Source organism: Netta rufina (assembly GCF_964035555.1).
Source record: "Netta rufina genome assembly, chromosome: 7".
Lineage (NCBI taxonomy): Eukaryota > Metazoa > Chordata > Aves > Anseriformes > Anatidae > Netta > Netta rufina.
The window spans coordinates 7388747-7416030 of record NC_140130.1 but is presented as its reverse complement, the minus strand read 5'-3'; the positions used below and the strand labels follow the sequence as shown (position 1 = coordinate 7416030).

At 40.9% G+C, this 27284-nt stretch overlaps 1 protein-coding gene across 4 annotated transcripts in view; it reads right to left on the bottom strand.

Moving 5' to 3' along the window:
* Positions 1–27284, bottom strand: part of PCDH15 (protocadherin related 15) — a gene marked incomplete at both ends in the record, with an annotated part of 362472 nt that overhangs the window by 74453 nt on the left and 260735 nt on the right. For all 4 annotated transcript variants that reach the window (XM_084290012.1, XM_084290010.1, XM_084290013.1 and 1 more), the window contains 4 exons: positions 1895–2035; positions 3192–3301; positions 18687–18799; positions 20862–21002. In XM_084290012.1, coding sequence (XP_084146138.1) covers positions 1895–2035; positions 3192–3301; positions 18687–18799; positions 20862–21002 — 505 coding nt within the window. The remainder of the gene's footprint in view (positions 1–1894; positions 2036–3191; positions 3302–18686; positions 18800–20861; positions 21003–27284) is intronic.

Genomic DNA, 27284 nt, shown 5'->3' with positions numbered 1-27284 from the left:
AGAAAAAGAATTGCACCCTATTTTAAATTTTATCCTTAAAAATCTGAATTATAATCTCTAATCTGTACACTGTACTCCTATGAACATGCACCAAACAGGCACAGAAGTAAGCTGGACATGGCTTTTCTAATATGCACAGCTATTACTGTATTCATTACTACAATAATTACAAGACTAATTACAGAATAGGACATCAGAATCAGTTAAGCGTGCCCCTTCCTTTGCAACTCACTGACTGTTAACTCTGTGGATCGCCACCCGTGGCATGGGAAACACTGTTTGTCATGGGACTGCTTTGCCACCTCTGACAACAACAGGGTGGCACTGTGGCCCTCTTCCTGCCAAAACTGCTGACACAGGTAATTTCTGCCTGCAGTGAGGGAGGAAGAGATCACACTGTGCTTGAGCCATGGTGCTGCCTCTGAGGGCAGACAGCACAATGACCATCACTGTCAGTGACTCCTGGGGAGTCCTCAGCTCATGTGAGGGGGAATGCAGTGAGATGGTACGGCAGCATCCCATGGGCAGATGTTTATAAATGAAAGAAGCTGAAGTTTTCCCTTCAACCTTGTATTTCCATAAATTGCTCATGGTCAGGATAAGCCTTTATTTTTTTTTTCTTCCCCCAATGCTAAAGACTTACTCTGTGATTAACATGGGTGGAAGTGCAGAGGAGAAATAAGCTGCAGCCACTTGTAACAAATCTGACCCATAGTTCATATTGGAATAACTGACAGCAAAACTAATGACTTGAAATAAACTTACAGTCAATTTTGAATGAAAGGAGAAGGTAATATTTTCACAGCCTTTAAATAACGTTCAATTCCTCACTGTCCTAGAGAAGTTTCTCTGTTCGACATTCCCACACCCCAGACTTATTGCCATCAAGTCCATGATGCTCCTTAGCTAGAGACAAACAGATCAAAAAATACAGCAAAAAAAATTCTAGGCAAATATTGCCCATGTAAAAGCCTATAATATTAAAATACTTTTTTGGGTACAACTCGAGTATTACCGCTTTTTAATTAGGGCTCAAATGTGGCTTAAATAGGAAGGTGTAAAAGATGGAATGGAACACTAAGTGAGATAAATGTCCAAAAGCCCGACTTCCCAGACCTTCTCCTTACAGGAAGCACAATAAAAACACCAAAACACCTTTCAAAGTAATTTCATTAGAAGACGACAACCATAAAAGAGGGAGAAAAAATCCCTTCTAATGAGAGAGCCAAAATAGAACAATTTGTAAACAAAACTCCTTTGTACCTAGAGATGCTGCAAGAAAACCTCCTGTCCATCCTTTCCTCCAGTTTGCTCTCAGTCACTTGCAATAACCTCCACACAGACCCTCAAGGGTGCTTAGGGTGCCTTTTTCTTCCTGTCTGCCTTACTGTTTATCTGCCCCACAATCCTCTTTGTAGAGTCCTAACCCTTGCTGCTTCCCATTGCTCCCCTCTGCCTTGTGCTCAGCTCCTTCAGATTTACACATCCCCATGGATACAAGTTCCCAGCTGCAGGGAGGAAGAGTTTGTATCTGTGCTGCAAAATGTATTTATGAAAAACCATTATATTCCATCACAGAAAACTTTAATTACACTGAAAACATGTGGCTTTCATCCTTAGCTCTCTGATCATATACAAACAAGTCATGTCTAGATCACTGAAAGCCCTGTGTAACACAGACATTATTTGTGAGGCCTTAGCCCAGGACTCGTCAGCTCCATGCGTGGAGGGCAAGCACAGAGCTCCATTAATGCACATGCTGCCTTTTACATACCATCATCAGCACTGTATTTCTGAGAACACAACAATAGCTAGAGTTCAGTTATCCGTATTCTCAAAAAATAAGAACAAATATATTAAAAAGATATTCAACAGTAAGGATTTCAAAACTTACTTTTGGAAGGGACACGCAGATTGGATCGTACCACTTGTAATGAGTCTGCCTGAACTCGAAGTTCATAACTTTTTACACTTTCATAATCCAGAGACTTTTTAACTGATATCACACCCGTTCTGTTATTAATAGCAAATACATCTGAAATCCAGCAAAAAACAGAAAAGCAACCTTTTAAGACCTATATACATTTTTTTAGGCAAAACATTTATATGTCATGATGTCACTATTCTCTGACACCATCCTCAGAAATTCATCCTCATCCTTCCTGCCTCAGGATTCTAAAATCCCATGTAAGCCTTCTTGGAAGCCATCTTCAAATGAGCACAGCAGCTGAATCTGAACCTGGTACTGGAATAACCAACTTGAGGAAATGCTGGCAAGAGCAGACAACAAATGTCTGACTGCCACAAAAATGAGGATGGGAGTTTTTCCACATCTCTCCAAACAACTTATAGTGTAATTTAGCTTAGGGATTTTGAGGTGGACCATGGAAAGTAACTGAGAAGGATGCAAACAATAGGAAAGATGGTGTTGTGTTTTTTTTAAGTATCCTGCTCTAATCTAACACTTGTGGATACTGTATTGTAGAAGTCTTTAATGTCTTCAAAAAGATTTCTCGGTAAAACCGAGAAATTCCTATTTTCATTTTGATATGCCACAGATTCATATCATATGGTACTGATGTAAATTTTCACATCAGTGAAAATTTGTTTTTTAACTGTCATTGTATTCTGCTGACAAATTGGAGGAAGATAAGTGAATTTGGCTAGCTTATGAGAATGGCCAGCAACAAGAATGAGACAAGTTTCACAGTAAAAGTTATAAATCAAGTCAGGGCCTCCTTCAAATTGTAGTTCTGCTTTCTTCTGCAAGTTTAACAATTCCTTACTTCAAACTATCAGTTCAAAGAAAAGGTTACACTTATGCTTTTCTCTATTTAGGTGCTATAGACAGCACACTAGAGTTAGGGCATATATATTTCCCCATGGAGAAGATGCACATCAGAGAAGGATACAATTTTACAGTATTAATAAAGAGATGTATGGTGTAAGTGCAAGCTTTATCTAAAGCAAATTTGCTACTTTTTAAAGAGCAAAATCTTCTCCTGCACATGTATTTGTATATGGCTGAGCTTGAGAGGTTTGACAACAGTAACGGGAACAGTCCCTCCTGCTTGTACAGTCAAGCTGGGATTACACTTCAGCAGCTTTATTTCTAATCACTGTTTCTTGAAAACATCAGATGCATGCACTGTGTTCAGTATGCTCACTAAGACCGAAGTATTAGTACTTACCTTCTTCATTTCCTGAAACAATTGAATATACAATAGTCTGGTTCAAGGCAGCTGCCATTACAACAGCAACCACGGTTCCTTTTGGTGCGCTTTCACTCACTGGTGGGGGTCTGCAGAATGGAACAGAAGTATTTGTGTTATCTTCCCGTTGCCTGACCATCAGAGTACTGATAAACCTACTATTCAGGTTAGCAGTTACATCCATCCATCACACTGCCAAAGCAGGATGATCTTTTATTAAGGAAAAACATATTAAATCTCAAATGAAAAAAAAATAAAAAATGTAACTGACAAGAGGTGACCATATACAGATAAAACAATCCTTTGATAATGAGAAATGGAAGTCCTGGAAATAACGAGTAGAAACTAAAGAGAAACACAAGAACCATCAGGCACTGATAAACTGCAACCAAAATTTATACCATAACAAGTCTGTTTTAACACTCACCTGTACCTAAGGTGTAAAAAAACCTGTAAGCCAATCAAAATGCATGCAGGAAAATTTCTGAATGGATAACCCTCTTTAGAATTTAAACAAATTGAAAAGCCACTTCCAAAGGATTTTCCACTCTTCAGAAAGATCGGGAAGTTGTTCTGCTAACACATTTTTGTCATAAAAGACAAGATACTTTTCTGGAAATTAACTGCCATCCAGGAATACATACACATCTTTTAATCACTTAGAAAACTGTTTTTGATTCAATGAACACTGATGTGTGGGGAAAAAAAAAAAAAAAAAAAAAAGGATTACACCACTAATGTGTATGTCGTCCTCTTCATACCCTCCAAACACTGAAAAATGAGTGTATAAAAATAATGAGTTTCCTCCTGAAAACCAATAGTTACTTACCTCTCTCTCTCCTGTTGTTTAAATGCTATTTCCTTGGAAAATGCCGTAACACCTTGAGATGCTCTCTCAAGGAAACCACAACTACTTCCAAATGAAAATGGAGATCGTGCTAATGAATTTCAAAACAGCAGGTGTATTTCAGTTTTGTACTCATCTCCAGAATTTTGGACAGAATCTATGCCTTCCCTCGATTCAGGGAATATTTTATGCAACCCCTCTTTCATCCTCCTCCAGTATTCTTCAAATACTCCACCACACCCCACACTTTCCCATTCCACAGGCAGAAAGTTGGATTCCCAGTTTGCAATCCTAATTACTGAAACCAGATCTGCATTTCTCCTTCACACACTAAGAGATCAAACAGTTTGCCTTTGATTACAGACTTTTTAATTGGGATGAATCACCACAAACCCAGCACAGGCCCTGTTTCTAACACAACTGGTCCTTACACCACCCATAAAATGTCAAAGGCAAACCATACCCATGACCCACAGGGCTGTGACGTACTCTTACTTCCCTTGGTGTGACTTCTTCCATTGCTTTATCTGCCTTTTTTTTTTTTTTTTTTTGATCCCTGTAGAATGTCCAGTCCTTCTAAACTAAACCATGGTGGGTGAGTTATCAATTCTTCTAATTCTTCTGAGGAGCCCTAAGCCTCCCAGTACACAAATAAAGGGGGAAAATACTTTTCCAAGCTGAACAACACTGTACTGAAACATGAGCCTTGATTCTTTTGCAGAGTAACACCATGGTAAGCTCACTTGTACCGAAATACAAATGCACAGCAGTACATACACATAGTACATCACCCTGGCTCTTATTCTTCTGCCTCAAACATGCTATCAGCAGTAGATTATTAAATTATTAAACTCATGATTGCTATTTAATTGATTAAGCTACAAAACTAGTGTTACACAACGTTTATTAACATGCACTTTAAAAATGCAAACTTCAAGACAGAAAAAAGGCTGTCAAATCTGAAAACATTTCAAGCTGTAGCTCTTTTGATGAGGTCAGAAATGCAGGCCAGTGAGAAAAAAAGATCCATTTTATGTTGCATTACATATTCTTTTGTTTTCTTTCTCTTTTAAGGCACATGATTTGAACAAAAACCTTTTTGACTGTATATTCAAAACCTACATTTCATCTGAAGCACACTTTCAGCCTATTCTTTTAATGCAAATGGCCTTGTAACCTCCCCTCTGACACAGCTGAATTCAATGAATTGACAAATCAATATCAATTAGAAAGAGGCTTTTGTGTTTGCTATGAAAGGCCATAGAGGAAGCGGACAAAAAACCACCACAGTAATGGGATTGATTTAATTTCCCTGATTTAACTAAGGTGACCAAGTTCAAAGGGAGCAATGCATCAGTGGAATTAAAACATACAGCTGGTCTCTTAACATTTTGCTGAAATGTAGAGAAGCAAAGTAGTAAAAGACAAAGGTATGCAACTGACAATATACTGTTCTTTATCCTGTACTGCAAGCTCTAATAAGCTTTCTTTGGGAATAAGCTCATTATTTTCCAATTTTTGAATGACTATGATCTACAACAGTGATTTGTGTGTGTGTGAGAGTAGTAGACATACCATTAAAAGCTATTTTAGGCAACAGGCAAGGACATTTTGAGGCAATAATTTTGCATTACTGAATGTCAAAGGCTGGTTAGAGAAGACCTGACAGCAGCAAGGCAGTTCGATCCAGTCCAAGCCACCCAGATGAGGCTTAGACTGGGGTACAATGGAAACCCCCTAGGATCCCCAGCCTCATTGCAGAGCCACCCCACCTGCCCAAGCCCTTCCTAACAAGCTGTGGTAGGAGAAGAGGGCCCCAAAGCAGCAAAGTATAAAAAGGAACAGCCTCAACTGCTTTGTGCCACATTGAGATAAGGCCTGTATCCGGCAGCCTCGGATTTGGGAAAAATAACATGCTTTCAAATGGATCTAAAACTGACGTTCAGTAATACGTCTTCTGTCCTACTCTTTGGATTTAGCTCCCCCAAAGAAGTTTAAGAATTGCCTGTATTTCTCTCTTCGAGACCTCTACTGTATTGCTTGCTGCCTTCATGCCATAAACTGTTTGCCCCTCAAAAAAAGACAAACAAAAACAAAAAACACAAGACAAAAAAGTTCATAACCTAGAAGAAAACCAAGATTAAAATAAATCCATTATTTAAACAGAAAAAAAAATACAAGTTATGAAAATGTAGTTATCTTTTAATTTGCTATATCTCAATTATTCTAATCTTGCATCAGAGGGGGAAATGAAGACAGAATACATATTAAAAACACACTGGTAAGGTATAATTATTTTTAAACCCCAAAGCATAATTTTAACTTTTCCTCTTTTTCTCTTTTTCTTCCTTTGCTAAACAAGTCAAACTCTCATTCATTTTTCAATTTGTCTGCTATCCAATATGCTTTAAATTCACCATGAAATTTTTCTATCTCCAAAAGCATGAACATCAGATTTAATCAAAAATTAAATTTAAAACCAGCAAACCCAATAATAAATTGAAAAATTGGTTTAGCACTGAAGTTTAATAGCATGATGTGTATGTATGCTGTATTGGACACTTCAGACAACTGTTTGGTGGATTTTATTTTAGTTCATGGAAGCCCACCAGCACAGGCCAGAAGATAAGCAATTTTATTTTATTATGTTTTTAATTACTTTACTAAAATTCTCATCTTGACTTGATTAAAAATGTCATTTGGACCCCTAGTAACATCATCTCCCTCTAACATGACAGCTTCTAGAGATGTTTTGGCCTTAGCTACTTTTAACTCTCAGTGGCATTTTACCTGAAGCTTTCTAACTGAAACCTTTCTGAGCATTGTACCCACTCCTGCACAGATTCTTTATCTTAATCTTTTTTTTTTTTTTTTTTTTTTTTTTTTTTTTGTCTATCTGATTATTTGCACTAAAGAAAAGATATGTAAGCCGTTTAGTGGTAGACATGACAGTCTAGGTTAATGGCTGGACCTGATGATCCTAGAGGTCTTTTCCAACTTAAATGAATGATTCTATGATATATATATATATATTATTATTATTTTTTTTTTTTTTCCTGGAAAAAGGTCAAGTGTAGACAGAGCAATAGAAATTTCAAAATGAGGCATGCTAACAGTGAAGTTATATGGAGACTAAAATAGCTAGTAACAGATCTACAACAGAAACATTTAAATAGGCCACAATTGAATTTTTAAAAACATGGAAAAAAGTAAGTATAAGTTTAACTGGTACACTGAAGCAATAATTAAAGAAACAAATGACAGAAGTATAATGATGGCAGCTCTTCTAATGGTTTCACCTACATTTAGGCTACCTTGTTTCCTGCCCTGGCTCAAAAAAACAAAGCATCTAACCATATTTTAGAGCAGTAATCGAATTCTCAGTTTCCAGTTTGCATAACTTTAACAATCTGAACAGTTTGACAGAGTCTGTAATTCTTTTTCTCTGGAAAAGATTACTTTGTCCTTCACTTGATGCATTTTCCAAGCAGTGTATCTCCACAGTGGGCTGAGAAGGATCATGTATTCCTTACTGTACTTAACATCCTCACTTTCTGTCTCAATTCTCAAATTGGTTCAAGACATTCTGACCTTTCCATGGTATTTATCTCTGAAACAGATGACAAGGGAGTTTGGACATTGTTACAGTGAGCCCCTGTCACAACCTATTATCTTTTAAACCAAGTGTCAGATTTTATTCCCATGAATTCTCAGTCATCAGGCATTATGCATGTGTGTGATTCCACTGAACTTTATAAATGAAAGCTGAGGTCACAAAGAAATAAATATTTCTGTCAGGATTACTACGAAAGCAAAAAAAAAAAAAAAAAAAAAGGAAAAAAATCCCTGTCAAGCAGAATGTAGGGCTCTCTCACATATGCCGATCTGCCAGACAGACAGGTATGGACAGGATCAAATCCCAGGGCAAGGTTTATGCAGTGGTTTTGTGCTCTCGTAATATGCTGCCAAGAGCTGGTAGGGGCTAATACTGCATTTCTGTCTGCATTTCTATTCTGCATTCCCATTCCTGGAGTGATTTACTTCCACATTTCATCTGACTGAATGTGGATTTGAAAACAGTCGTTCAGCCCTGACCCTCAACTACACCAGACACAGCAAGGCAGCTTCCTTGCATGAGCTGCACCCCATGCTGCTTCTGGTGCAACCTGGGCAGCACGCAGCTGCATTCACCACATGGTATTGCATGGAAAAACACCAAGAGAGAGTTTTCCTCTCGTTTGGCATAAAGTAGTAGGTTTTAGTAATTGTGATGCAGCATGACTTAACTCAGCAAAACAGGACAAATGGGTGATCCTTCTACTGCACTCTAATCATCAAACTCCCTGGTTTATCAGTGCAACCACGCTTCAGTATCTGCTGTAGAAACCATTTAATTTCCTATTTTTTCATAGCCACATGGTGAAGAGTGCTTTTGTATTTTTTTTATGACAGAACAAATTATTGCCTTGAAAACACTCCCATGTAACACTGATTCCAAAGCTGCCACTGACACGTGAGGCAAATTAAAAATGCATGTGGGAGCCCACGTATTATCCCTCTTACTGCAGGTTCCCCCCCCACCTCAGAGTGGTGAAATGCTGAAAATGCTGCCTGTAGAACTTCATTCTTTGTCATGTCTTTCCTTTATAGAATGCAAATTCTATAGTGGGAAATGTGGGATGAGAAGCTGGGAAAAGGGTTACCCAGATGGCTGCTCTAAATCCACCAGTATTACACAAAAAGCACCTGAGGGACACAGCTAACATCCTTCACGCTCCTGCTACAAGAAGAGGGAAATGACCCTCCTGTGATGTAGCTGAGCACTACTTAACCTAGCATTGAGCTCAATGAAGAGAGAAAAAGGAAAATTTCAACAAACAGAGGCTTAAAAAAATACAGCAACCTGATGAAAAAATTACCAGATTTAAGGCAGAAGCTTACATCCTACCACTCTGACTGACTGTTTTATTTTGGAAGCACTTTGATTCCCTGAATAAAGTCATTTTCCTTGAAGGAAACAAGTTATGCCCTCTCAAGTACTCGGTTCTCAAAGCAACGTGTCAAAGACAAATAAGTAAATCACTAGGACCACAGCTTCGGAAACCTCACTGGTGTTCACGGGTTGGAGATCTCTTCCCAGTTGGTTTGAACAAAGGACTTCCTCTGCTGCTGTCCTGACTCCTGAAGAGAACTTATAGGAAGAAGTTCTAAGAGATGTATAGATTAATTTGTTCCTCTCCCAGGAATAACTCATTTTTCTAAATACCCATATTTCTTTCTTTAATCTGAAAGAAGTTGGGCCATATTTGTAGAATACTTGGAACAAGAAAAGCAAAGCTGCCTCAGACGTTGACATCAATGGAGAAGCTGTTCAGTGCCAAATGGCACTTTCTGGAAAGAGGTACAGAAATTAGATCACAGAATCACAGAATTTCTAGGTTGGAAGAGACCTCAAGATCATCGAGTCCAACCTCTGACCTAACGCTAACAGTCCCCACTAAACCATATCCCTAAGCTCTACATCTAAACGTCTTTTAAAGACTTCCAGGGATGGTGACTCCACCACTTCCCTGGGCAGCCTATTCCAATGTCTAACAACCCTTTCGGTAAAGAAGTTCTTCCTAACATTCAACCTAAAACTCCCCTGGCTCAACTTAAGCCCATTCCCCCTCGTCCTGTCACCAGGCACGTGGGAGAACAGACCAACCCCCACCTCGCTACAGCCTCCCTTGAGGTACCTAAAAAGAGCGATAAGGTCGCCCCTGAGCCTCCTCTTCTCCAGGCTGAACAAGCCCAGCTCCCTCAGCCGCTCCTCGTAGGACTTGTTCTCCAGGCCCCTCACCAGCTTCGTCGCCCTTCTCTGGACTCGCTCAAGCACCTCCATGTCCTTCTTGTAGCGAGGGGCCCAAAACTGAACACAGTACTCGAGGTTCGGCCTCACCAGAGCCAAGTACAGGGGGACGATCACCTCCCTAGCCCTGCTGGTCACACTGTTTCTGATACAAGCCAGGATGCTGTTGGCCTTCTTGGCCACCTGAGCACACTGCTGGCTCATATTCAGCTGACTATCCACCATCACTCCCAGGTCCTTCTCTGCCTGGCAGCTCTCCAACCATTCCTCTCCCAGCCTGTAGCTCTGCTTGGGGTTATTGCACCCCAGGTGCAGGACCTGGCACTTGGCCTTGTTGAACTTCATGCAGTTGACCTCAGCCCATCGGTGCAGCCTATCCAGATCCTCCTGCAGAGCTTTCCTACTCTCGAGCAGATCGACACACGCGCATAGCTAGGTGTCATCTGCAAACTTACTGAGGGTGCACTCGATGCCCTCGTCCAGATCATCGATGAAGAGATTAAAGAGGACCGGCCTCAGCACCGAGCCCTGGGGAACACCACTAGTGACTGGCCTCCAACTGGACTTGACTCCATTTACCACGACTCTTTGGGCCCGGCTATCCAGCCAGTTTCTAACCCAACAAAGCGTGCGCCAGACCAAATCAAGAGCAACCAGTTTCTTGAGGAGAATGCTGTGGGAAACAGTGTCAAAAGCCTTGCTGAAGTCAAGGTAGACCACATCCATAGCCTTTCCCTCGTCCACCCAGCGCGTCACTTTGTCATAGAAGGAGATCAGGTTCGTCAAGCAGGACCTGCCTTTCATAAACCCATGCTGACTGGGCCTGATCGCCTGCTTCCCCTGCAAGTGCTGCGTGATGACTCTCAGGAGGATCTGCTCCATGAGCTTTCCTGGCACTGAGGTCAAACTGACAGGCCTGTAATTTCCCGGGTCTGCCCTCCGGCCCTTCTTGTAGATGGGCGTCACGTTTGCTAGCTGCCAGTCGACTGGGACCTCCCCCGATAGCCAGGACTGCTGATAAATGATGGACAGTGGCTTGGCCAGCTCCTCTGCCAGTTCTCTCAGTACCCTTGGGTGGATCCCATCCGGCCCCATTGACTTGTGCACATCCAAGTGCCGTAGCAGGTCACCAACCAGTTCTTCGTGGATAGTGAGGGCCACATCCTGCTCCCCATCCCCTTCCACCAGCTCAGGGTACTGGGTATCCAGAGAACAAACAGTGTTGCCGCTAAAGACTGAGGCGAAGAAGGCATTGAGCACCTCCGCCTTTTCCTCATCTCTTGTAACTAAGTTTACCCCGCATCCAGTAAAGGATGGAGATTCTCCTTAGTCCTCCTTTCTGTGTTGATGTATTTATAGAAACGTTTTTTGTTATCTTTAACGGCAGTAGCCAGATTGAGCTCCAGATGAGCTTTGGCCTTCCTAATTTTGTCCCTGCACAGCCTCGCAACATCCTTATAGTCCTCCCTAGTGGCCTGCCCACTTTTCCAAAGATTATAAACCCTCTTTTTTCTGCTGAGCTCAAGCCACAATTCTCTGTTGAGCCAGGCTGGTCTTCTTCCCCGCCAGCTCGTCTTTGGGCACGTGGGGACAGACCGTTCCTGCGCCATTAAGATTTCCCTCTTGAGGAGCGCCCAGCCTTCCTGGACCCCTCTGCCCTTCAGAACCGCCTCCCAAGGGACTCTACCAACTAGTGTCCTGAGCAGCTCAAAGTCAGCCCTCCGAAAGTCCAATACAGTGGTTTTACTGGTCCCCTTCCTGGCCTCGCCAAGAATAGTGAACTCCACCATTTTGTGGTCACTCTGCCCAAGACAGCGCCCAACAATCACATCCTCCACCAGTCCTTCTCTGTTTGTGAAGAGAAGGTCTAGCGGGGCGCCACCCCTGGTAGGTTCACTAACCAGCTGCGTCAGGAAGCTATCTTCCACGCTCTCCAGAAACCTCCTAGACTGCTTTCTCTGGGCTGTGTTGTGCTTCCAGGATATGTCAGGGAAGTTGAAGTCCCCCACGAGTACAAGCGCTGAAGATTTCGCAACTTCTGTCAGTTGCCTGTAGAACTCCTCATCCGTCTCCTCATCCTGGTTCGGCGGTCTATAGCAGACCCCGACCAGGACACCAGCCTTGTTGTCCCTGCCTATCCTAACCCAAAGGGACTCGACCTTGTCATTCCCAGCCTCGAGTTCCACAACCTCGAAAGACTCTCTAATATAGAGAGCCGCACCACCACCCCTTCTGTGCTGCCTGTCCCTTCTATAGAGCTTATAGCCAGGCATTGCAGCACTCCAGTCATGAGACTGGTCCCACCACGTCTCCATGATGGCAACCAAGTCGTAGCCTGCCCGCTGCACGATGGCTTCCAGCTCCTCCTGTTTGTTACCCATGCTGCGTGCATTGGTGTAGATGCACTTCAGCTGGGCCATTACCTTATCCCCCGGCCTTGCTATTGTTCCCCCTGGCACAGCCTCAACAATCCTTGCTTCAGCCTCATCCCCCTTCTTACCTAGTTTAAAGCTCTCTCAATGAGCCCTGCCAGCTCCTGGCCCAGGATCCTTTTTCCCCTAAAAGATAGGGACCCATCTGCGGCCATCAGGCCAGGTGCTGAGTAAGCACTCACTCTCAAACATTAAATGCTCAAACATTAAATGCTACCCATAGCCTCAATGCCTCTGTGCAGGATTCTCCATACCCTAGTTCATCGTAACTGTTTGTCTAAAGAGCAGGAGACCAGAGAACTGGGAGAAGCCTCTTGGAGTAACACTTCCAAGTGACTCCTGATAGGAACTTGAAATTTTGTTTAGTGAAACCCTACAATACATGGCTATTTGCTTGGATGGTACTTGCCGATGATGTAGGTGGATTTAATGAAGTGGAAACTATATCCTATCTTTTGCTGAGCAAGAAAGGTCCACATGTCACATAACCTCTCTTTTACACAGAATACATTTTCCCAGTAGAATGTTGCACCTAGCACAGAAGTACAATGCCACACTACATTTATATCTAGTAACACCCTCAATTTTTCGACCTCACAGATTTCCTCATAGATTGGAAGCAAACTTCAGATTACTGTATAAGTAGGTGCATATTTTCAAACAGGACGGGGACTGATAACACAGCACTAACAGAAACTAAAGGTTTCCAGTATTTTCCTTTTTCTGCTATTGAAATGGCTGAACACCTGCTTAATGTGTCCACATGCAGTAATTAGGAACCAATGATACTGCTTTTGGTTAAAATTTCATTTCTTGCTACAGCAGCACATCACTATTAGCAATGACCTTCTAGTCGCAAAGAGGATGTGGTATTTATTAATTAACAAAACAAAAAAATACCAAGTCCCTTTGAACCTTTTTTTTTTTTTTCTTTTAAATGAGAATGTACTCGTAAGAGGACAGGCTTGCAAAAAAAATAATATTTGTGATCATCTAAGGTTCACTTCACATCCGGTCTTCACTGTTCCATGGTGCTACTAATTATGATCTGTTAATTAAGGAATCAAAGTACTGCCATTACCTGTTTGGAAGAAATGGAAACTTCTGAATCAATTACCTGTTTTAGGGTTCAGTCAAGAGGTGATCTGCGATGGAACTGTCAGGACAAGAGAAATAGCTTGGAAAAGGAGAGCTCAAAACAGCTCAATTCATTTTCCCAGGTACGTGATTTATTACCCAAGATGTGGCTGTTTCACCAGCACTAAGCAGAATGATATCAAAGTCAGCATTAAAAACTGTAAGAGACTACAAATGGCCACAGCCATTTCGGGCAGTGCTGCACAAAGCCTTGAGTGCTGGCGTCCCCTCCTTCATCCCCTCGCCATGCCCAACTCCCCCAGGCCCTGGCTCACTCTGGCTATGAGAGGCAGAGCGAATGGCAGGTCAGGCCGTGTCCCCACACTGCTGCCCAGCACCCAACGTGCAGACTCTGGCAGCTGTACCTCCCTCTGCTCTCAGCACTCTGGAGAACCAGCTGAATCCAACTGCCAGCTGCCTGCGGGGAGGCGCAGCGACAAGAGCATCAGCAGCACGGTGTCCTTGCTCAGCAGCAAGAGGTCAAGTGGGCTCAGAGGTGATCTATCCACACAGAAATAAATGTCTGCATGTTGTATGCCTTCGATGCTTTTTCATTTTTGCCTCTCCATCCTTTGTGTTTTTGCTGAACTAGAAAAGAAGGCCTGGTTTTCAAAACACTTTACTTTGCAGGCAATGCTGCCATCAGCCCTCTCCAAGTCCTAATAACCAAGACAAGGGCAGACAAGAATCTGAGTACAGGAGGATCCATGTTCCTAATGCCGTTAAACCCTGCAGCTTCAGCACAAGCACCCTGGCCAGGAGCACAGCCTGCAGTACCAGTTGAGGTACCATGAAGACAGGCTGTTACTTATGGATGCAGATGAGGGAGCTGTGGGAGCTGTGGTGCAGTGGTGCCTGCAGAGGACAGCCACATGCAACAAGCAGTAGGCCAAAATTTTATTTTTGGATTCTCCAGGATCTTGACTTCTCTTTGCTGTTGTTCTATATACATTGCACTACAACACCTGGACGTCTCCAGTACAATTTACAATCCAAAGAAAAAAGGTGGATGGGAAAAAGGGGGGCTAGTTAATTTTCTCCAAATTATGGAATAATGCAGTGGAAAAGCCAGTGGATAAAAGGCAAGCCTATTACTCGGCTGCTGCATCCTGGGGAAGTCACTTTAAGACATGGAAAACAATCAATCAAACCCTTCCTTAGGATGAACAGGGCTCAAGTCAGAACCCCTAATGTGCTGCTGCAGGGCTGCCAGAGCAACAGCTCAAGGCACGGTTGCACTTCCATCTCCCTATCTGCCTAATGCGGCTGTGCCTTTGTGATCATGCCATCTGGTCCTCTCTTCTACTTCTCTGCATTTATTTCTGACTTGTAATACATCTTGCAACTGCACAGGCAGCTTTATTCTGTAAAACTGCTCAACTGTAACCTTTTTCTAAATACACAGAAATGAACTTTGTAAAAGAGCTAGAAAAAATGTGTTGGAATCATCCAGATTATGGCAATTATGCAAGCAAAGATCAATAGTAATCCACTGCAAAACCACTAGCTTTCAATCCCTTCAAAATTCTAGTATCCACATCCAGAAGTTAATCATTTTGCTGACAAGCACCATTACTCTGAGCTGACGTTTACCCTAAAGATATAGTAAGTCAACTAAAAAATAAGTCTTTTTGAAACCTGCCAGTTTCAGCTTGCATCACTGTCTAGAAACCAAAGAGAAATGCAGTTTGCAGTCTGACAATCCCTGAAAACCTTAGGAACTGAAACCGGTCCTGCTCCAAAATGTCAGAGAATCTCAGAACTAAATCAGAAAGTTTTGGGGTTACTTTCATTCAATTTGTCACACTGAAGAAAATGAGCAAGTGCTTTTGCCACCCTCAAAAGATTTTGAGAGGCTTTTGCAATGGTGTGCATCTCAAAAAAAAATTACCAAGAATGGAGTAAGGCTGTTTCTTTGGAAAGAGAAACCAGGCTATTCAGCTAATCCTATGAATTCGTGAGGAGAAGATAAGAGGGGTTATTCGGTTGTCATCTAAAGGTATTTTGGGAATTTGAACAACTTTTCTTCAGGCTTCCTTCATTGTAGGGAAATAAAGGCCCCATCTCCTAGGACACCACTGCAGCTCATGGTAGCTTTGGGAGATGTGTGCTCCATTCCTTCTGCTGAAGGCAATGTAAACTCTGCCTGCAGTCCTGCAGTTTAGGGTCTCTCCCCACAATTGTGCAAACAAATCCACTTGCCTGGTTACAGTGTGAGCTGCAAGGTAACTCTTCTACACTGCAGAGGGACCATGCCGTGCTCTGAGTATTCCTAGGGCTGTGCTCACATGTTGGACTCTGCCCCACTCGTCTAACACTGCAGCTACTTTGCAAAAAGTCCCCAAATCAATGGACATCCTGGAGCACGCCAGGCTGCTCCAGGTAACATTTATCACTAGGTAATATTCAAGAACAAGCTCTTTAAGGATGAAGGTCGTCTGAGAAAGTTGTAAAAGAAGCTTATAAAAAAGAAGCTTTATAAAGGTCAACAAATCGCATTACTAAGTGTGCACCTAGTAGTGAAGAGTCTCTTTAGCTGTTGCAGGCTGGATGGTGAGGCTGGGTGAATTAGCTTCTGTAGTTTACCCAAAACCTGGAATGTCTTGGAAAGGCCTCTGGATCATATTTCATGCTCTCTTGTTAAACACAACTACTGGACTAGCTTTCTCAATCCTAAATGAAAGGGTTTTTTCCTTTTCACCCTCTCATTAACTTGCTCCGTACTTCCTGAATTGGGTAACAGGACATCATACTGTACCCTGCAGCTTTCCACCTTTTCCTCTTTCTCTCTCCTCACAGTTAATATCTATCATTAGCACAATCCTGGTTATCAGTTCCAGATATTTTCTCCTACTTTCCCTCTTTTATAAATATGCTTTTACTTCACAAGCAACACACTACAAGAAATACCACAGGAGAGTCTCCTTTAAAGATTTGCAATGGTTTTCTGATGCTGACACCACTGTTACAGCCTATGCATGGCAAACATCACCCAGCAACAGCTATCCTATGGATGAGGTTCTGCCTGTTGCCGGATCCATTTAGCCAGATTTTTGGGCACTCCCTCAAAATGCCCTGCCTGCACAGGTTTCTGCAGCTTACAACAACCCCAGACGCTGCTTCCAGGCAGGGAGAAGGAAGGGTCAGGGCAGAAGCGGCTCCCAACTGCACGGCTGGGACACAGCAGTGCTCTGTCACTCCATGCAACCACCTGCCATGTGCTGGCTGCTGAGACTGGACAGGGACGCGATCATTTCTGTACCCTGCTGCTTCTTCTGATGGAAAGCAAGCCAATAACCAAAACTGAGTTCTGGACTACTCAGTGTTCAGAAAAACATGACGAAGCCTATTGCTACTTTTCCTGCCATCCAACCGCCTTTAACACAGGTTTCTGTTAAAGCAGCGAGCAGTAATGCACTTACTGTAGAAAGACGCTGAGCCTATTGCACACTAACAGCTATTGATATTGCGAGACACTTGAACATTGGTGCAGTTTTGTGATTTTTAATACTCACAAATGACTCAAATCTTTATCCCAGAGCATTTTTTTTCACAGCTACATACATAGGAACTGTTTGTATTTTTCATGAACACAGTAACACAGAAGGCTAACTATTACAGAAAAGCTTTAAATACTGTTCAGATGGCAGAAATTCAGGCACTCACATGGTATCCAAAACTACAGAAAGAAGTGGAAACATTTTTATTTAAAGTTCTATCTTTTATTACTTTACCTAACTACACTCACACATTTGAAGATATTCAATAAAATAATACAGGAAGTGGCAGAAATATACTCTTAAAAATCCTTCAGCAAAGAATTATCGTTTGTGCTATCATTAGATACTAAGTTTATAATTTTGCACTACTCTTTCAGATTTCACACCTCTGTTTCAATATTAAACGCAAAATTAGTACAGTACTGGCAGTATTTTGCTATTTTTCAGTTTCTTCAAAGCTTTAATACTCTATCTTCCATTATCTTCATGGGATTGCTTCAAAATTTTAATACTCTAATCATGAGGAAAAACAGTGCACATTGTGAATTTTAGTCTAAATCCATTAAAAGAGCAGAGCGCGACCTTTCATTAGGGTCTAGTGAAGCCAGTAACACTACGTTTTATTTCTGCCTACTGATTTCCTACAGTACTCAATTTTGAAATGAGATGCACAAAACCCATTTATATTCTGATACTGATTATAATGCTACATTTGATGCAAGAGCACATACTGCAGCAAGGTTATAACTTCCTGATACATGGAGGCTGTGCACACTGATCCCATTATTTCATATCATCATACAAATTTCAGAAACTGTTTATGAACATTTTCACTGAAACAAAAATTAACAAACTCATCACCCTCAGCACCATTATTTATTTATTTATTTTAAGAAAATAGGGTTCATTTACTTTAAATTATCAGTGTAAACTTTTATCAAATCAAGACTGGGTAGTAGTAATAATCACCTGCGCTTCTAATGTCAAAGGCCTAAACCCTGAATTCCCCTCTTGTCCAACATGAATGGTGTATAGGACCGAAACATGCTCAAACTGACTGAAGAAAACAATCTGAAGCCCCATTGATCCCAGCTATACCTTCAATGCATAAAACTTTGTTTATCCACACAACTGACATTTTCAACAGCTTCTAAGAGGAGAAATTCTAACAAATCTCTCCTCACTGTTTTCAACCACAGCCCTCAACTTTTCAGTTGGAGACAACCTATTAGGATGGTAAAATTGCAGCACTATCTGGTAAGATCAGGGAATGGCTGTCTGCCAAAAAAAAAAGTGGTTAAGAGGAAGAAGCAACTCTGAAATATTTTGCTACTTTGTCAAATTGGACTGCTGCAAAAAGTCCTGCAAGCAATTTCACACAGTTGTGCTTCTGAGGAACTCAAGTGTTGTCTCTTTCCTTACCGTAGCATCAAATTCTGTTTCCTAAAGAAGTGTTAACATCAGTAAATATGTTATCAGCTCTAAGCACATAACTTTTTTGGTGCACTGGTTCAAACCATATTTTTGTAACTTCTTTCCTTCTGTGTGTCAAAGCGAACAACGGAAGGAAGAGAAGTTGAGGTATTTGCAGAGGAAGTGCTTCCATACTGTCTTTTCATAACCAACATGCATCAGAATGGCATTCAAAGAGGAATTTATTTCAACTTAAAAAATAACAGTTGTTATGTGAATGAATAAATGCTTTACCTGTATTCATCCTGCGTAAATCGAGGAATTACTGAAGGCTGCAGTACGGCAATTTCTACGGTAGTGGTGTTGGACTTCACAGGATCTCCATCATCATATGCAATGACTACTAGCTGTAAGTAGTACAGAAAATCATTTTTAGTAGAGGTGAGAGCATTATGTTGACTTACAATAGTGCTTTTTGTATTTTCAGGGTCTAACAAGTCAGATGTGATTTTCTTTCACTGCAAATCATACATTGTATAAGAACAAAGCAGAGGAAAAGGGTGACAGCCATCTGTAGGTCGAACCATATGCTAGAAAATTTACAGAAACACAGTAAAATGGAACCAGAATTCCATTGCTTTCTACAAATACATCTCCAAAAAATGCTGGCGGTTTCAAGAATATAACTTATATTTTATATTTATATACATGGGACTCCCTTCGCATCTTATCAAAGACTGTCCTTACCCAAAACTCCAGAATCCATTATAACTTTTTAAAAGGTATAGTTCAGCTCTACATTTAAGCACTGGAGCACTTACTATCAGAAAAATACCTGCAACTCCCCCCAAAAACAAGTGAAAGAAGTGCTGGGTAAGACTCTGGTGCTGACAGATTAATATTTAAAACTGAGGTCAAATAACAAAACAACAACGAAAGAAACATGTTCTATCCCCAATTGACAACAAAAGAACTCTGAAAAGAGATCCTCCAGATGCTAAATCATGGACAAAAACAGATCTTCACCAAAGGCAGCCTTTATAAATCTCTTGCATATCTAATCTTTGGTTATTCAAATTATTATTTACTCAGTCTATTTATCTACGCTTCTTTGCTGGGACAAATAAATTCACCTGCTTTGAGCTTTCAGATGAGGTTCAGCAAAAGGATGAGACCAGCCCACTGAAGATGGACTAATGGACAGTTTGCTAGGTTTTTCTTTCCCTACATTTGTCCTTATTTCAGGAGATCTGCAGGCAAACACCAACTCAGGAAGTCCCCACATATCTCATTTCTGAAGTCAAAGCAGAGGAAGTTTATGTCTTCTTTTCTCTGTTCCTTCACTAAGCATCCATATTTTCTGAAATGCAGTGCTGCTAAATTTACCATTGGTCTGCCCTACTACAGAGCAGTTTTCATACAGAAACATGCCATGTCCATGTGCCTGTCACCAGCATGTAATGTATCAGAGCCTCAGAAAACAGCCACACAAAGGAATTACTGTGAAAAGCTTCACTCTGGTTAATCAATAAATAATTCTCTTCCCTCCTCCCCCCCTCCACCATCCCCGAGTTTCACTACATTAATTAGAAATTGGAAATAAATTAGCAGTGCCCCAAGTTCCTAAGAGAGATAGTATTTCAATGCTACTCAAACTCATCATACTGCTTGACATGACTCTCAAAAAGTGGAAAATGGTGGACAACTTTACTTCCTTATAACTGAAAACTATGAAAATAAACCTCTTTTTGACCCTCAATTCAGAAAAAAATAACTGAAAGGCAAGAAGAAACAAAACACACCTGAATGAAGACACATGTTGGCATCTTCCGAGTAGGAAAATTACATATAAACCTCCATGTATTGTAAGATACTTTTTTTTTTTATTTGTTTACTGACAAGGTCCAACTTTCAATTACCTCCTCCATTCATGGATTTAAGAAGGGAGACCTGTTTCTTTGATTTTGATTGAAATCATACCTTATTCCAGATTAACTACACTTCAGTACCAATAACAACACAATAGTAATTTGTCTCCTTAAAGCTAGTGTTTTCACATTACAGCACTTGCGAACGCAAGTCCCCAACTACCCAAACTGTGCAGTAACTTTCTCTACAAGATATATTACCATCCTTACTTTTTTTTTCCCCTAAAATTGCTATGCTGACAGCTTTGTTGAAAACAAAAACATTAGCTATGTTAACTTCCAAAAGCAGGTTTCCTTCAGCTGCTTCCCATTTTTTCCCCCAGCATAAGAGCAGCAATCATATCCGTGCAAGATCTTTCTGAAATGAAAAAGGCCAGGAAACACGTAACAAAAAGAAATTAAGAAACTGAAGAAACAAACAAAATAAGAATTTCACATCTTTCTATGAAATATAAAGCATAAGAGAGAAACACATGTAGAAGGAGTACTATTAAATGTTACTTGCATTTTTACTGATAATACACAGACATATGGGTTTTACCTTAAACACCGTACTTGGCTCTTCATTTAGGTTTACCCGAGTTACTACACGCCCTGAAGTTTCCTCCACATCAAAAATGCTGGCACTGTAAGGGAACTGGACGACATCTACTTTGTATCGGACTCGACTTGCTGGTGTGCCCTGGAAGTCAGAAATAAAGCAGATGTCATATTATTTTCTTTTTACTCTCCTCTTTAAGTTATTAAAGATTTAAAATGCAACATCTCTCAGCAGACCATCAGAACTTGCAGCTTGTCTTACTCAAAACCGGGATTGTTACTGAGCATCTGTGGTGGTTTTACCGTGCTAGGCAGCTGAACACCACAACTGCTCTCTTCCTTAGAAGAGGAGGGAAAGAAGTAAAGGAAAGAACAACTCATGGGTTAAGATAAGGATAATTTAATTAAAGGGGAAAAATAATTATTAAAGAAAGATTAATTAAACAATTTAACTAAAGGGAAAAGAGGGAAAGGGGAAAAGGGAAAAAAACAAACAAACGAACAAACAAAACAAGTAAAGGCTATGCGGAAGTGCCGAAGAAATAAATTACTCTCTACTTCCCATAAATGAGCGATGCTTGACCATGTCCTTGAAGCAAAGCCTCAACGCATGCAGCCAGTGTTTGGGAGGACAGACGTTTTCACAACGAGAGCCTATCCCTCCCCTCTTCTTCCTGTTTCCACGTTTTATTGCTGAGTGTGACATCATATGGTATGGAATATCCCTTTGGTTGGTTTAGGTCAGCTGCCCTGGTGATGTTCTTTTCTCACTTTTTTACCCACCCCCTAGGAGGGTTAGAGAGAGTCCTGATGCTGTGCCAGCACTGCTCAGCAGCAGGCACAACACTGGTGTGATACCACTGCTGTTCTAGCTATAAGTGCAGAGCACTGCACTGTGTGGGCTGCTGCAGGGAAAGTTAACATTCCAGTACAACATGCCTCCCACAAAATATCTTAGAAACATCTGATAGATCCTCTAAGAAAAATCATCAGAAGTTTGGAAAGAAGCAAGCTAAAAAAAAATAAAATCCTTAGGTTGAAGAAGATATATACATATAGACAGAAGTGGTGATCTGTTTGATAATTCATTTATTTTTGTAATAACAGAAGAAGGACATCACTTAAACTTGGTTAATATACTTTTCAACAGTATTTTGACAGCTGAATTTAAAAGTCTCCTCTTGTGCTAGTTCAGGAAACTCTGAATATTTTAAAAATGTAAACACTATTTAGCTTGTCTTGAAAATTGAAGTCTTGTTACTGAAGGTGGGAAGATTCACACGTTGTATTTCTGAAAAATCAGACTACAGTTGTGAACACAGGACACTCCAGCCTACATGACATTCACTAACTTTTTTTTGAGAGGAGACAAAATGCGAACAGCGCCGGGTTGCTTGGGTAAACCCGCCACAGCCTGAACAGACTATCTCATGTCCACGTCAAACAGCAATATCTGTAAGTTTGACTTGACTCACCAAAGCTGAGTGTTGAAGAACCTTTTCAAATCCTCACCTCCAACAGTTAGGGCACTGTGGCCCCTGCCACCTCAAACAGAGGACTTCTGCCTCACCATTAGCCATCGCTGTTAGTTCTAAGCACAACCTCAGAAAACAATTAAGGAGAAGGCATTTGTCCTAGCACTAGTAATAGAAAAAGCTCTTTTGCAAATGGATTTTAAGTGGCCTGAAAAAACCTGTTCAATCCCCATTTTTAATGACAAGAACAAGCACAGGCAGCCTGTGCATCTGTGCATGTCTCACAAACTGTCTGCGTCCATATGCACTCAAGAATACCAAAATTAAAAAGGGAATCAGAAGATGCATTGCCAGAAGGGTATAATAGATGAGTTTTTCAGATCAGTAACTCAATGTTTGCTAATAGGAGGCTATTTACCCGATTTAACTATTTTAACACTAGATGTCTGAATAATTAACACTTATTCTGAACAATGAAGTTTCTTGATGTATCCATCACATTTCCAGCGATCTCATTCCAGCTGTCACCCTCCCAAGGACCTTTAGCACACAAAATAACCATGCCTGTAAGTACAGCTTACGAGGCAGCTGGCTGACACATCAGAGAGACAGGAAAGCTCTGGCAGCCTGTGCTGACTCGTGTGACCTACCAAGTCCCTAAAAAAAACAAAACAGGTGACAAGTCTTGTCCCTGGGATCTCCACAGTCACACTATTCCCCTTCTTGAGCAGGTCAGAGGAAGGCACAAGGATGGATCAGAGGGCTGTAGCACCTCTGCTGTAAAGGCAGGCTGAGGGAGTTGGGGTGTTCAGGCTGAAGAAGAGAAGGCTCTGGGGTGTCCTCATTGCAGCTTCTCAATACCTGAAGGGGGCTTATAAAAAAGTTGGAGAGTGACTTTTTGCTTGGGCAGGTAATGACAGGACAAGGGGTAATGGCTTTATACTAAGAGGGGAGATCTAGGTTAGGAAGAAATTCTTCCCTCAGAGGGTGGTGAGGCACTGGCACAGGTTGCCCAGGGAAGCTGTGGATGCCCCATCCCTGGAGGTGCTCAGGACCAGGTTAGATGAGGCCCTGGGCGACCTGATCTAGTGGGTGGCATCCCTGCCCATGGCAGGGGGTTGGAACCAGATGGTCTTTGAGGTCCCTTCCAACCCAAGCTGTTCCATGATTCTCACACCTGTCAGCATGGAGGGCAGAGCCAAAATCAAGGGACAACGTGCCACGGTTCTCTTCAAGGGGTCTGGAAACCTTGTAGAGACCTCCTGACCTTCAGGCTGCATGCTCTACTCCCACCACACCTCCTTTCCTGGCAGTGCTGCCCGCATTATTTCTGTCTTGATCATCTCTCCCACAGCCTCTCTCATGCTCCTGTAGCACTGAAACCATTCTGAGTCATGTTTTCAATTACACAAGGAATTTTTTTTTCCATTGCAGCCATTCCCATTAATTTTCAACACAAAACATATCTCCTTCACTCCAACACTGTAAATCAGAATGTATTAATGACCTACTTTGTGTGTATGCATCCTTGTTTTTTTCACCGTTTTTGACTCAGTGGGGTGAGTAAGAAGAGGCAAATTATGTCACATGCAGTCTTTTGTGGCTAAAAGGTAAGATAACACTGGTACAACGGTATCACCAGCTGCTGATCTAGAGAAGAGATCCCTCGTAGCACCCCAGGCTCTGCTGCAACAACCACGTTCCCATGCACCCCTGGAGGATCGTCTCTGGTATCAGCAGGATGGTGCCTGGCACACATCTAACTTCAGAGGGGCAGATACTGACAAATGTCACCTAACTTCTTGGGAGGTTGTATCTGCCTCTCTACAGCCCCTGAGATGGGCTGCACCACCCACAGGCTACAGAGAACGGCTGGGAGACACCTGAATTTTAACAGACTCCTTTCATTCTCAGCAAGTGCCCCTTCACCAGTATTGATAGTATTTCACTAGTAGTTTGTGTGTTTTCAAAGTTTAAAATGCGACAAAGTAGCAGTTTCCTAAAGCACTGGAAGCCACTAAGAGTAAAAACTGTGTGCTAAATAGAAGAAAAGGCATCCAACAAGGTGTTTAGCGCAAATAAAGATTTTGTGTGTGTGTGTTGTATTATATGTAAAATAAATATGTATTTATTTTGCACACTGATTTCTGAGTAACTATTTATCTGTCTGTGTTACCTGGATATGTAGACACCTGGGACACTTCACAAAAATCTACTGATTCATCAGAGAAGCACATCGAAACTCAGGTCCTCCTGTTGGTATGACTGTGGCTGACAAAATCCTCTGAGTCTGGACCTCAGATCTTTACATTGCTTTTAGACAGACAAAACATCCAAAGCCAACAGTTTCATTAATAGAGAACTGGTAATTTTCATCTGTATTCAATACCGTGGTATAAAAGAGCTTTGCTGTTCTTGACAATATGTTCACTGTATCATGTCATGCAGCCTGGCCCAGGTTGGGTGTATTAGCAAGTCCAGTGTTCCTGTGACACTGGCAGGCCTGCAGAACTGGGTCTACCAGATGTGCTCTGGTGTTCCATGGAGCAATTTATGAAAACCGTGTTAGTTGTTAAAAATATTTTACATGACCATGCACATTATACGTGTGAAAATCCTTGAAAACATGAGAAATTTCAGAGATCATAGCATAACAGATGATTATACAACTTTTGTCCTGATGTTCTTCTTCACCATTACACGATTAAGAGGAAATTACCTGCTAAGATCCACTCTATTTGGCTACAGAGTAATGGTCCCTACATTTGCTTGTAAGACTAGAAGCTATCATTATCACTAAACATGCATACAGTCGGTAATTTGTTATTAAATAAAGAAAATTCTCATCAGGTTATTGCTCCTGATATGACTATCAAGTACACTTTTCTCCTGTCATTTCTGAAAATAACAAAATGGGGATTTATTTTTTATTTACTATATTTTGGCACAAATGTAATTAGAAAAATCTCATGAGAAATTTTCCAGGGAAATCCATTTAGAAGCAAATTTCAATTATCTCAAGTATTAATCATCTTTCATTTCTTTTTAAAATTAATTTAGATGCATTCCTATGTCTACAGCAAAACTCAAATATAACATTATATTGCCAAATAAATTATACTCTCAAATAAACCATAAAGAAAGGATTTTAGCTGGCAGGAACCATGCTCATTCTCTTGAACCAGAACTTTTATCCTAAAAGACCAAGACTAATATCAAACTCATCCAGCTCCAATTACGATATTATTGCTGCATAATTCCTCATGTTTCCATTTTCTCTGGGGAAACTCCATGGGTATGGCAAGAAAACATCCCCAGCATTTACATTAGATGATCAGGCTGCATGTGGAGATCCTGGACAGAGGCCATGCAGAGTACACATGTGCACTACCAAGATAACTCTCAACAGGCACAGAGAGGTTACAGAGGAATTGTAATGCAATAGATCCATCGAAATGGCATGAGTATAGTAACAGTAACGTCTTCTTTATGTTTTCACTGGTATTTCTGAAAGTAATTCAAAAGGAAGTTGGAATCCTTACTCCCACTATGCAAAAGGGTAACGGAGGTACAAAACCAGAAAAATGGAGCCCAGAAAAGTGAGGAAAAAAGAGCATTTCACTTCCATCTGCACTCTATTCATGAAGATCCCAGATGTGCATCTGTGTAAATGACTGGGATTTTACCCAAGTACTAGGATGGAATACTAGTATAAAAGATAAAGGCAGACCTATTCATCAAGTCCCTTTGCACTCAATGCCACTTTCTGACTGAAGTCAGATTACTTCTACAGCTACTGTAGATAAAATGTGAAGCAAGTAAGGTTAAATGTATGGTCTCCATTCATTTTCATTCAGAAATTTCAACAGAAATCTGAATGATTTGCAACATAAAGAGTTCACTAAGGCAAATTTTGTAAAGTTAGCTCTGTGAAAAAAAAAAAAAGGAAGTGATGCTAAAGACAAAATGTACAGATGGCCGCAAGTGTTCTTTGTAACAAACCAACACAGGACAGTTACCATTAAAGATGGGCCAGTCCACAAGGCAAGCAATTGACTTTGGTGGGTCTCCTACCAACTACGGAGTGTTAACAGTGCACTCACACTTATTTACTCTCTCATTTACCAGTCATTACCATTTTATAATTTTATATAAGCTCTAAAATTTGAATTACTTTATTCTTTAGTATGTAATTCAATGAAGGAGTCTGCAAGTCTGGATTAATTCTGTAAATTCTGAATTAATAACAAGCTGAACACAAAATGAGTATAAACTTTTAAATCCACAAGATAAAATTCCTTTAAGAGCTTACTGATTTTGCAGTATGTTTCCCTTATGCTAATCTCCAGCAGACACTATGATATTCAACAGTAATAGTTTATAAAAGATCAAGCCCTGGACTATATGAAAATGTTTTTATCTCTAATTAAGTATCTGTTAAATCTCTAATTAAATATCTGTTAGCATCACACTTTCAGTGGGTGCTGTAAAACAATAAGGACAATTACTCTCAATCTGACAAAATAGCTCCACTGATCACAAACTTTACAAGGTGTTACGAGACTGGATAAACCATTAAACTGGATGTTCTGGAGCTCTGGAAACTGACTGGTCATTAAAATTAGCATTCTGCATCTGTTTCTATTGACTTTTCAAATCAACAAAATCAGAAAATGTGGGGGAATTGTCCATGAAAGAAATATTCCAGCTTTTACAGTGATGGCTCATGTAAAAAAAAAGCCTACAGAGGAAAAGCATGCACCTCGTGATATATCAGTCCTGGAAATATTCACCTCCTGATAATTAAACCAAGCACCTATCACATAGCTCAAGCTGCTCTCCTTTCGCAATATTTGGAGAGTTAAGCTCCTTGAGAAAATGATTATAATCATCTGGCATCTTTCATCACCATATCACTTCAATAAAGCATGAACTAATCACAATGAATA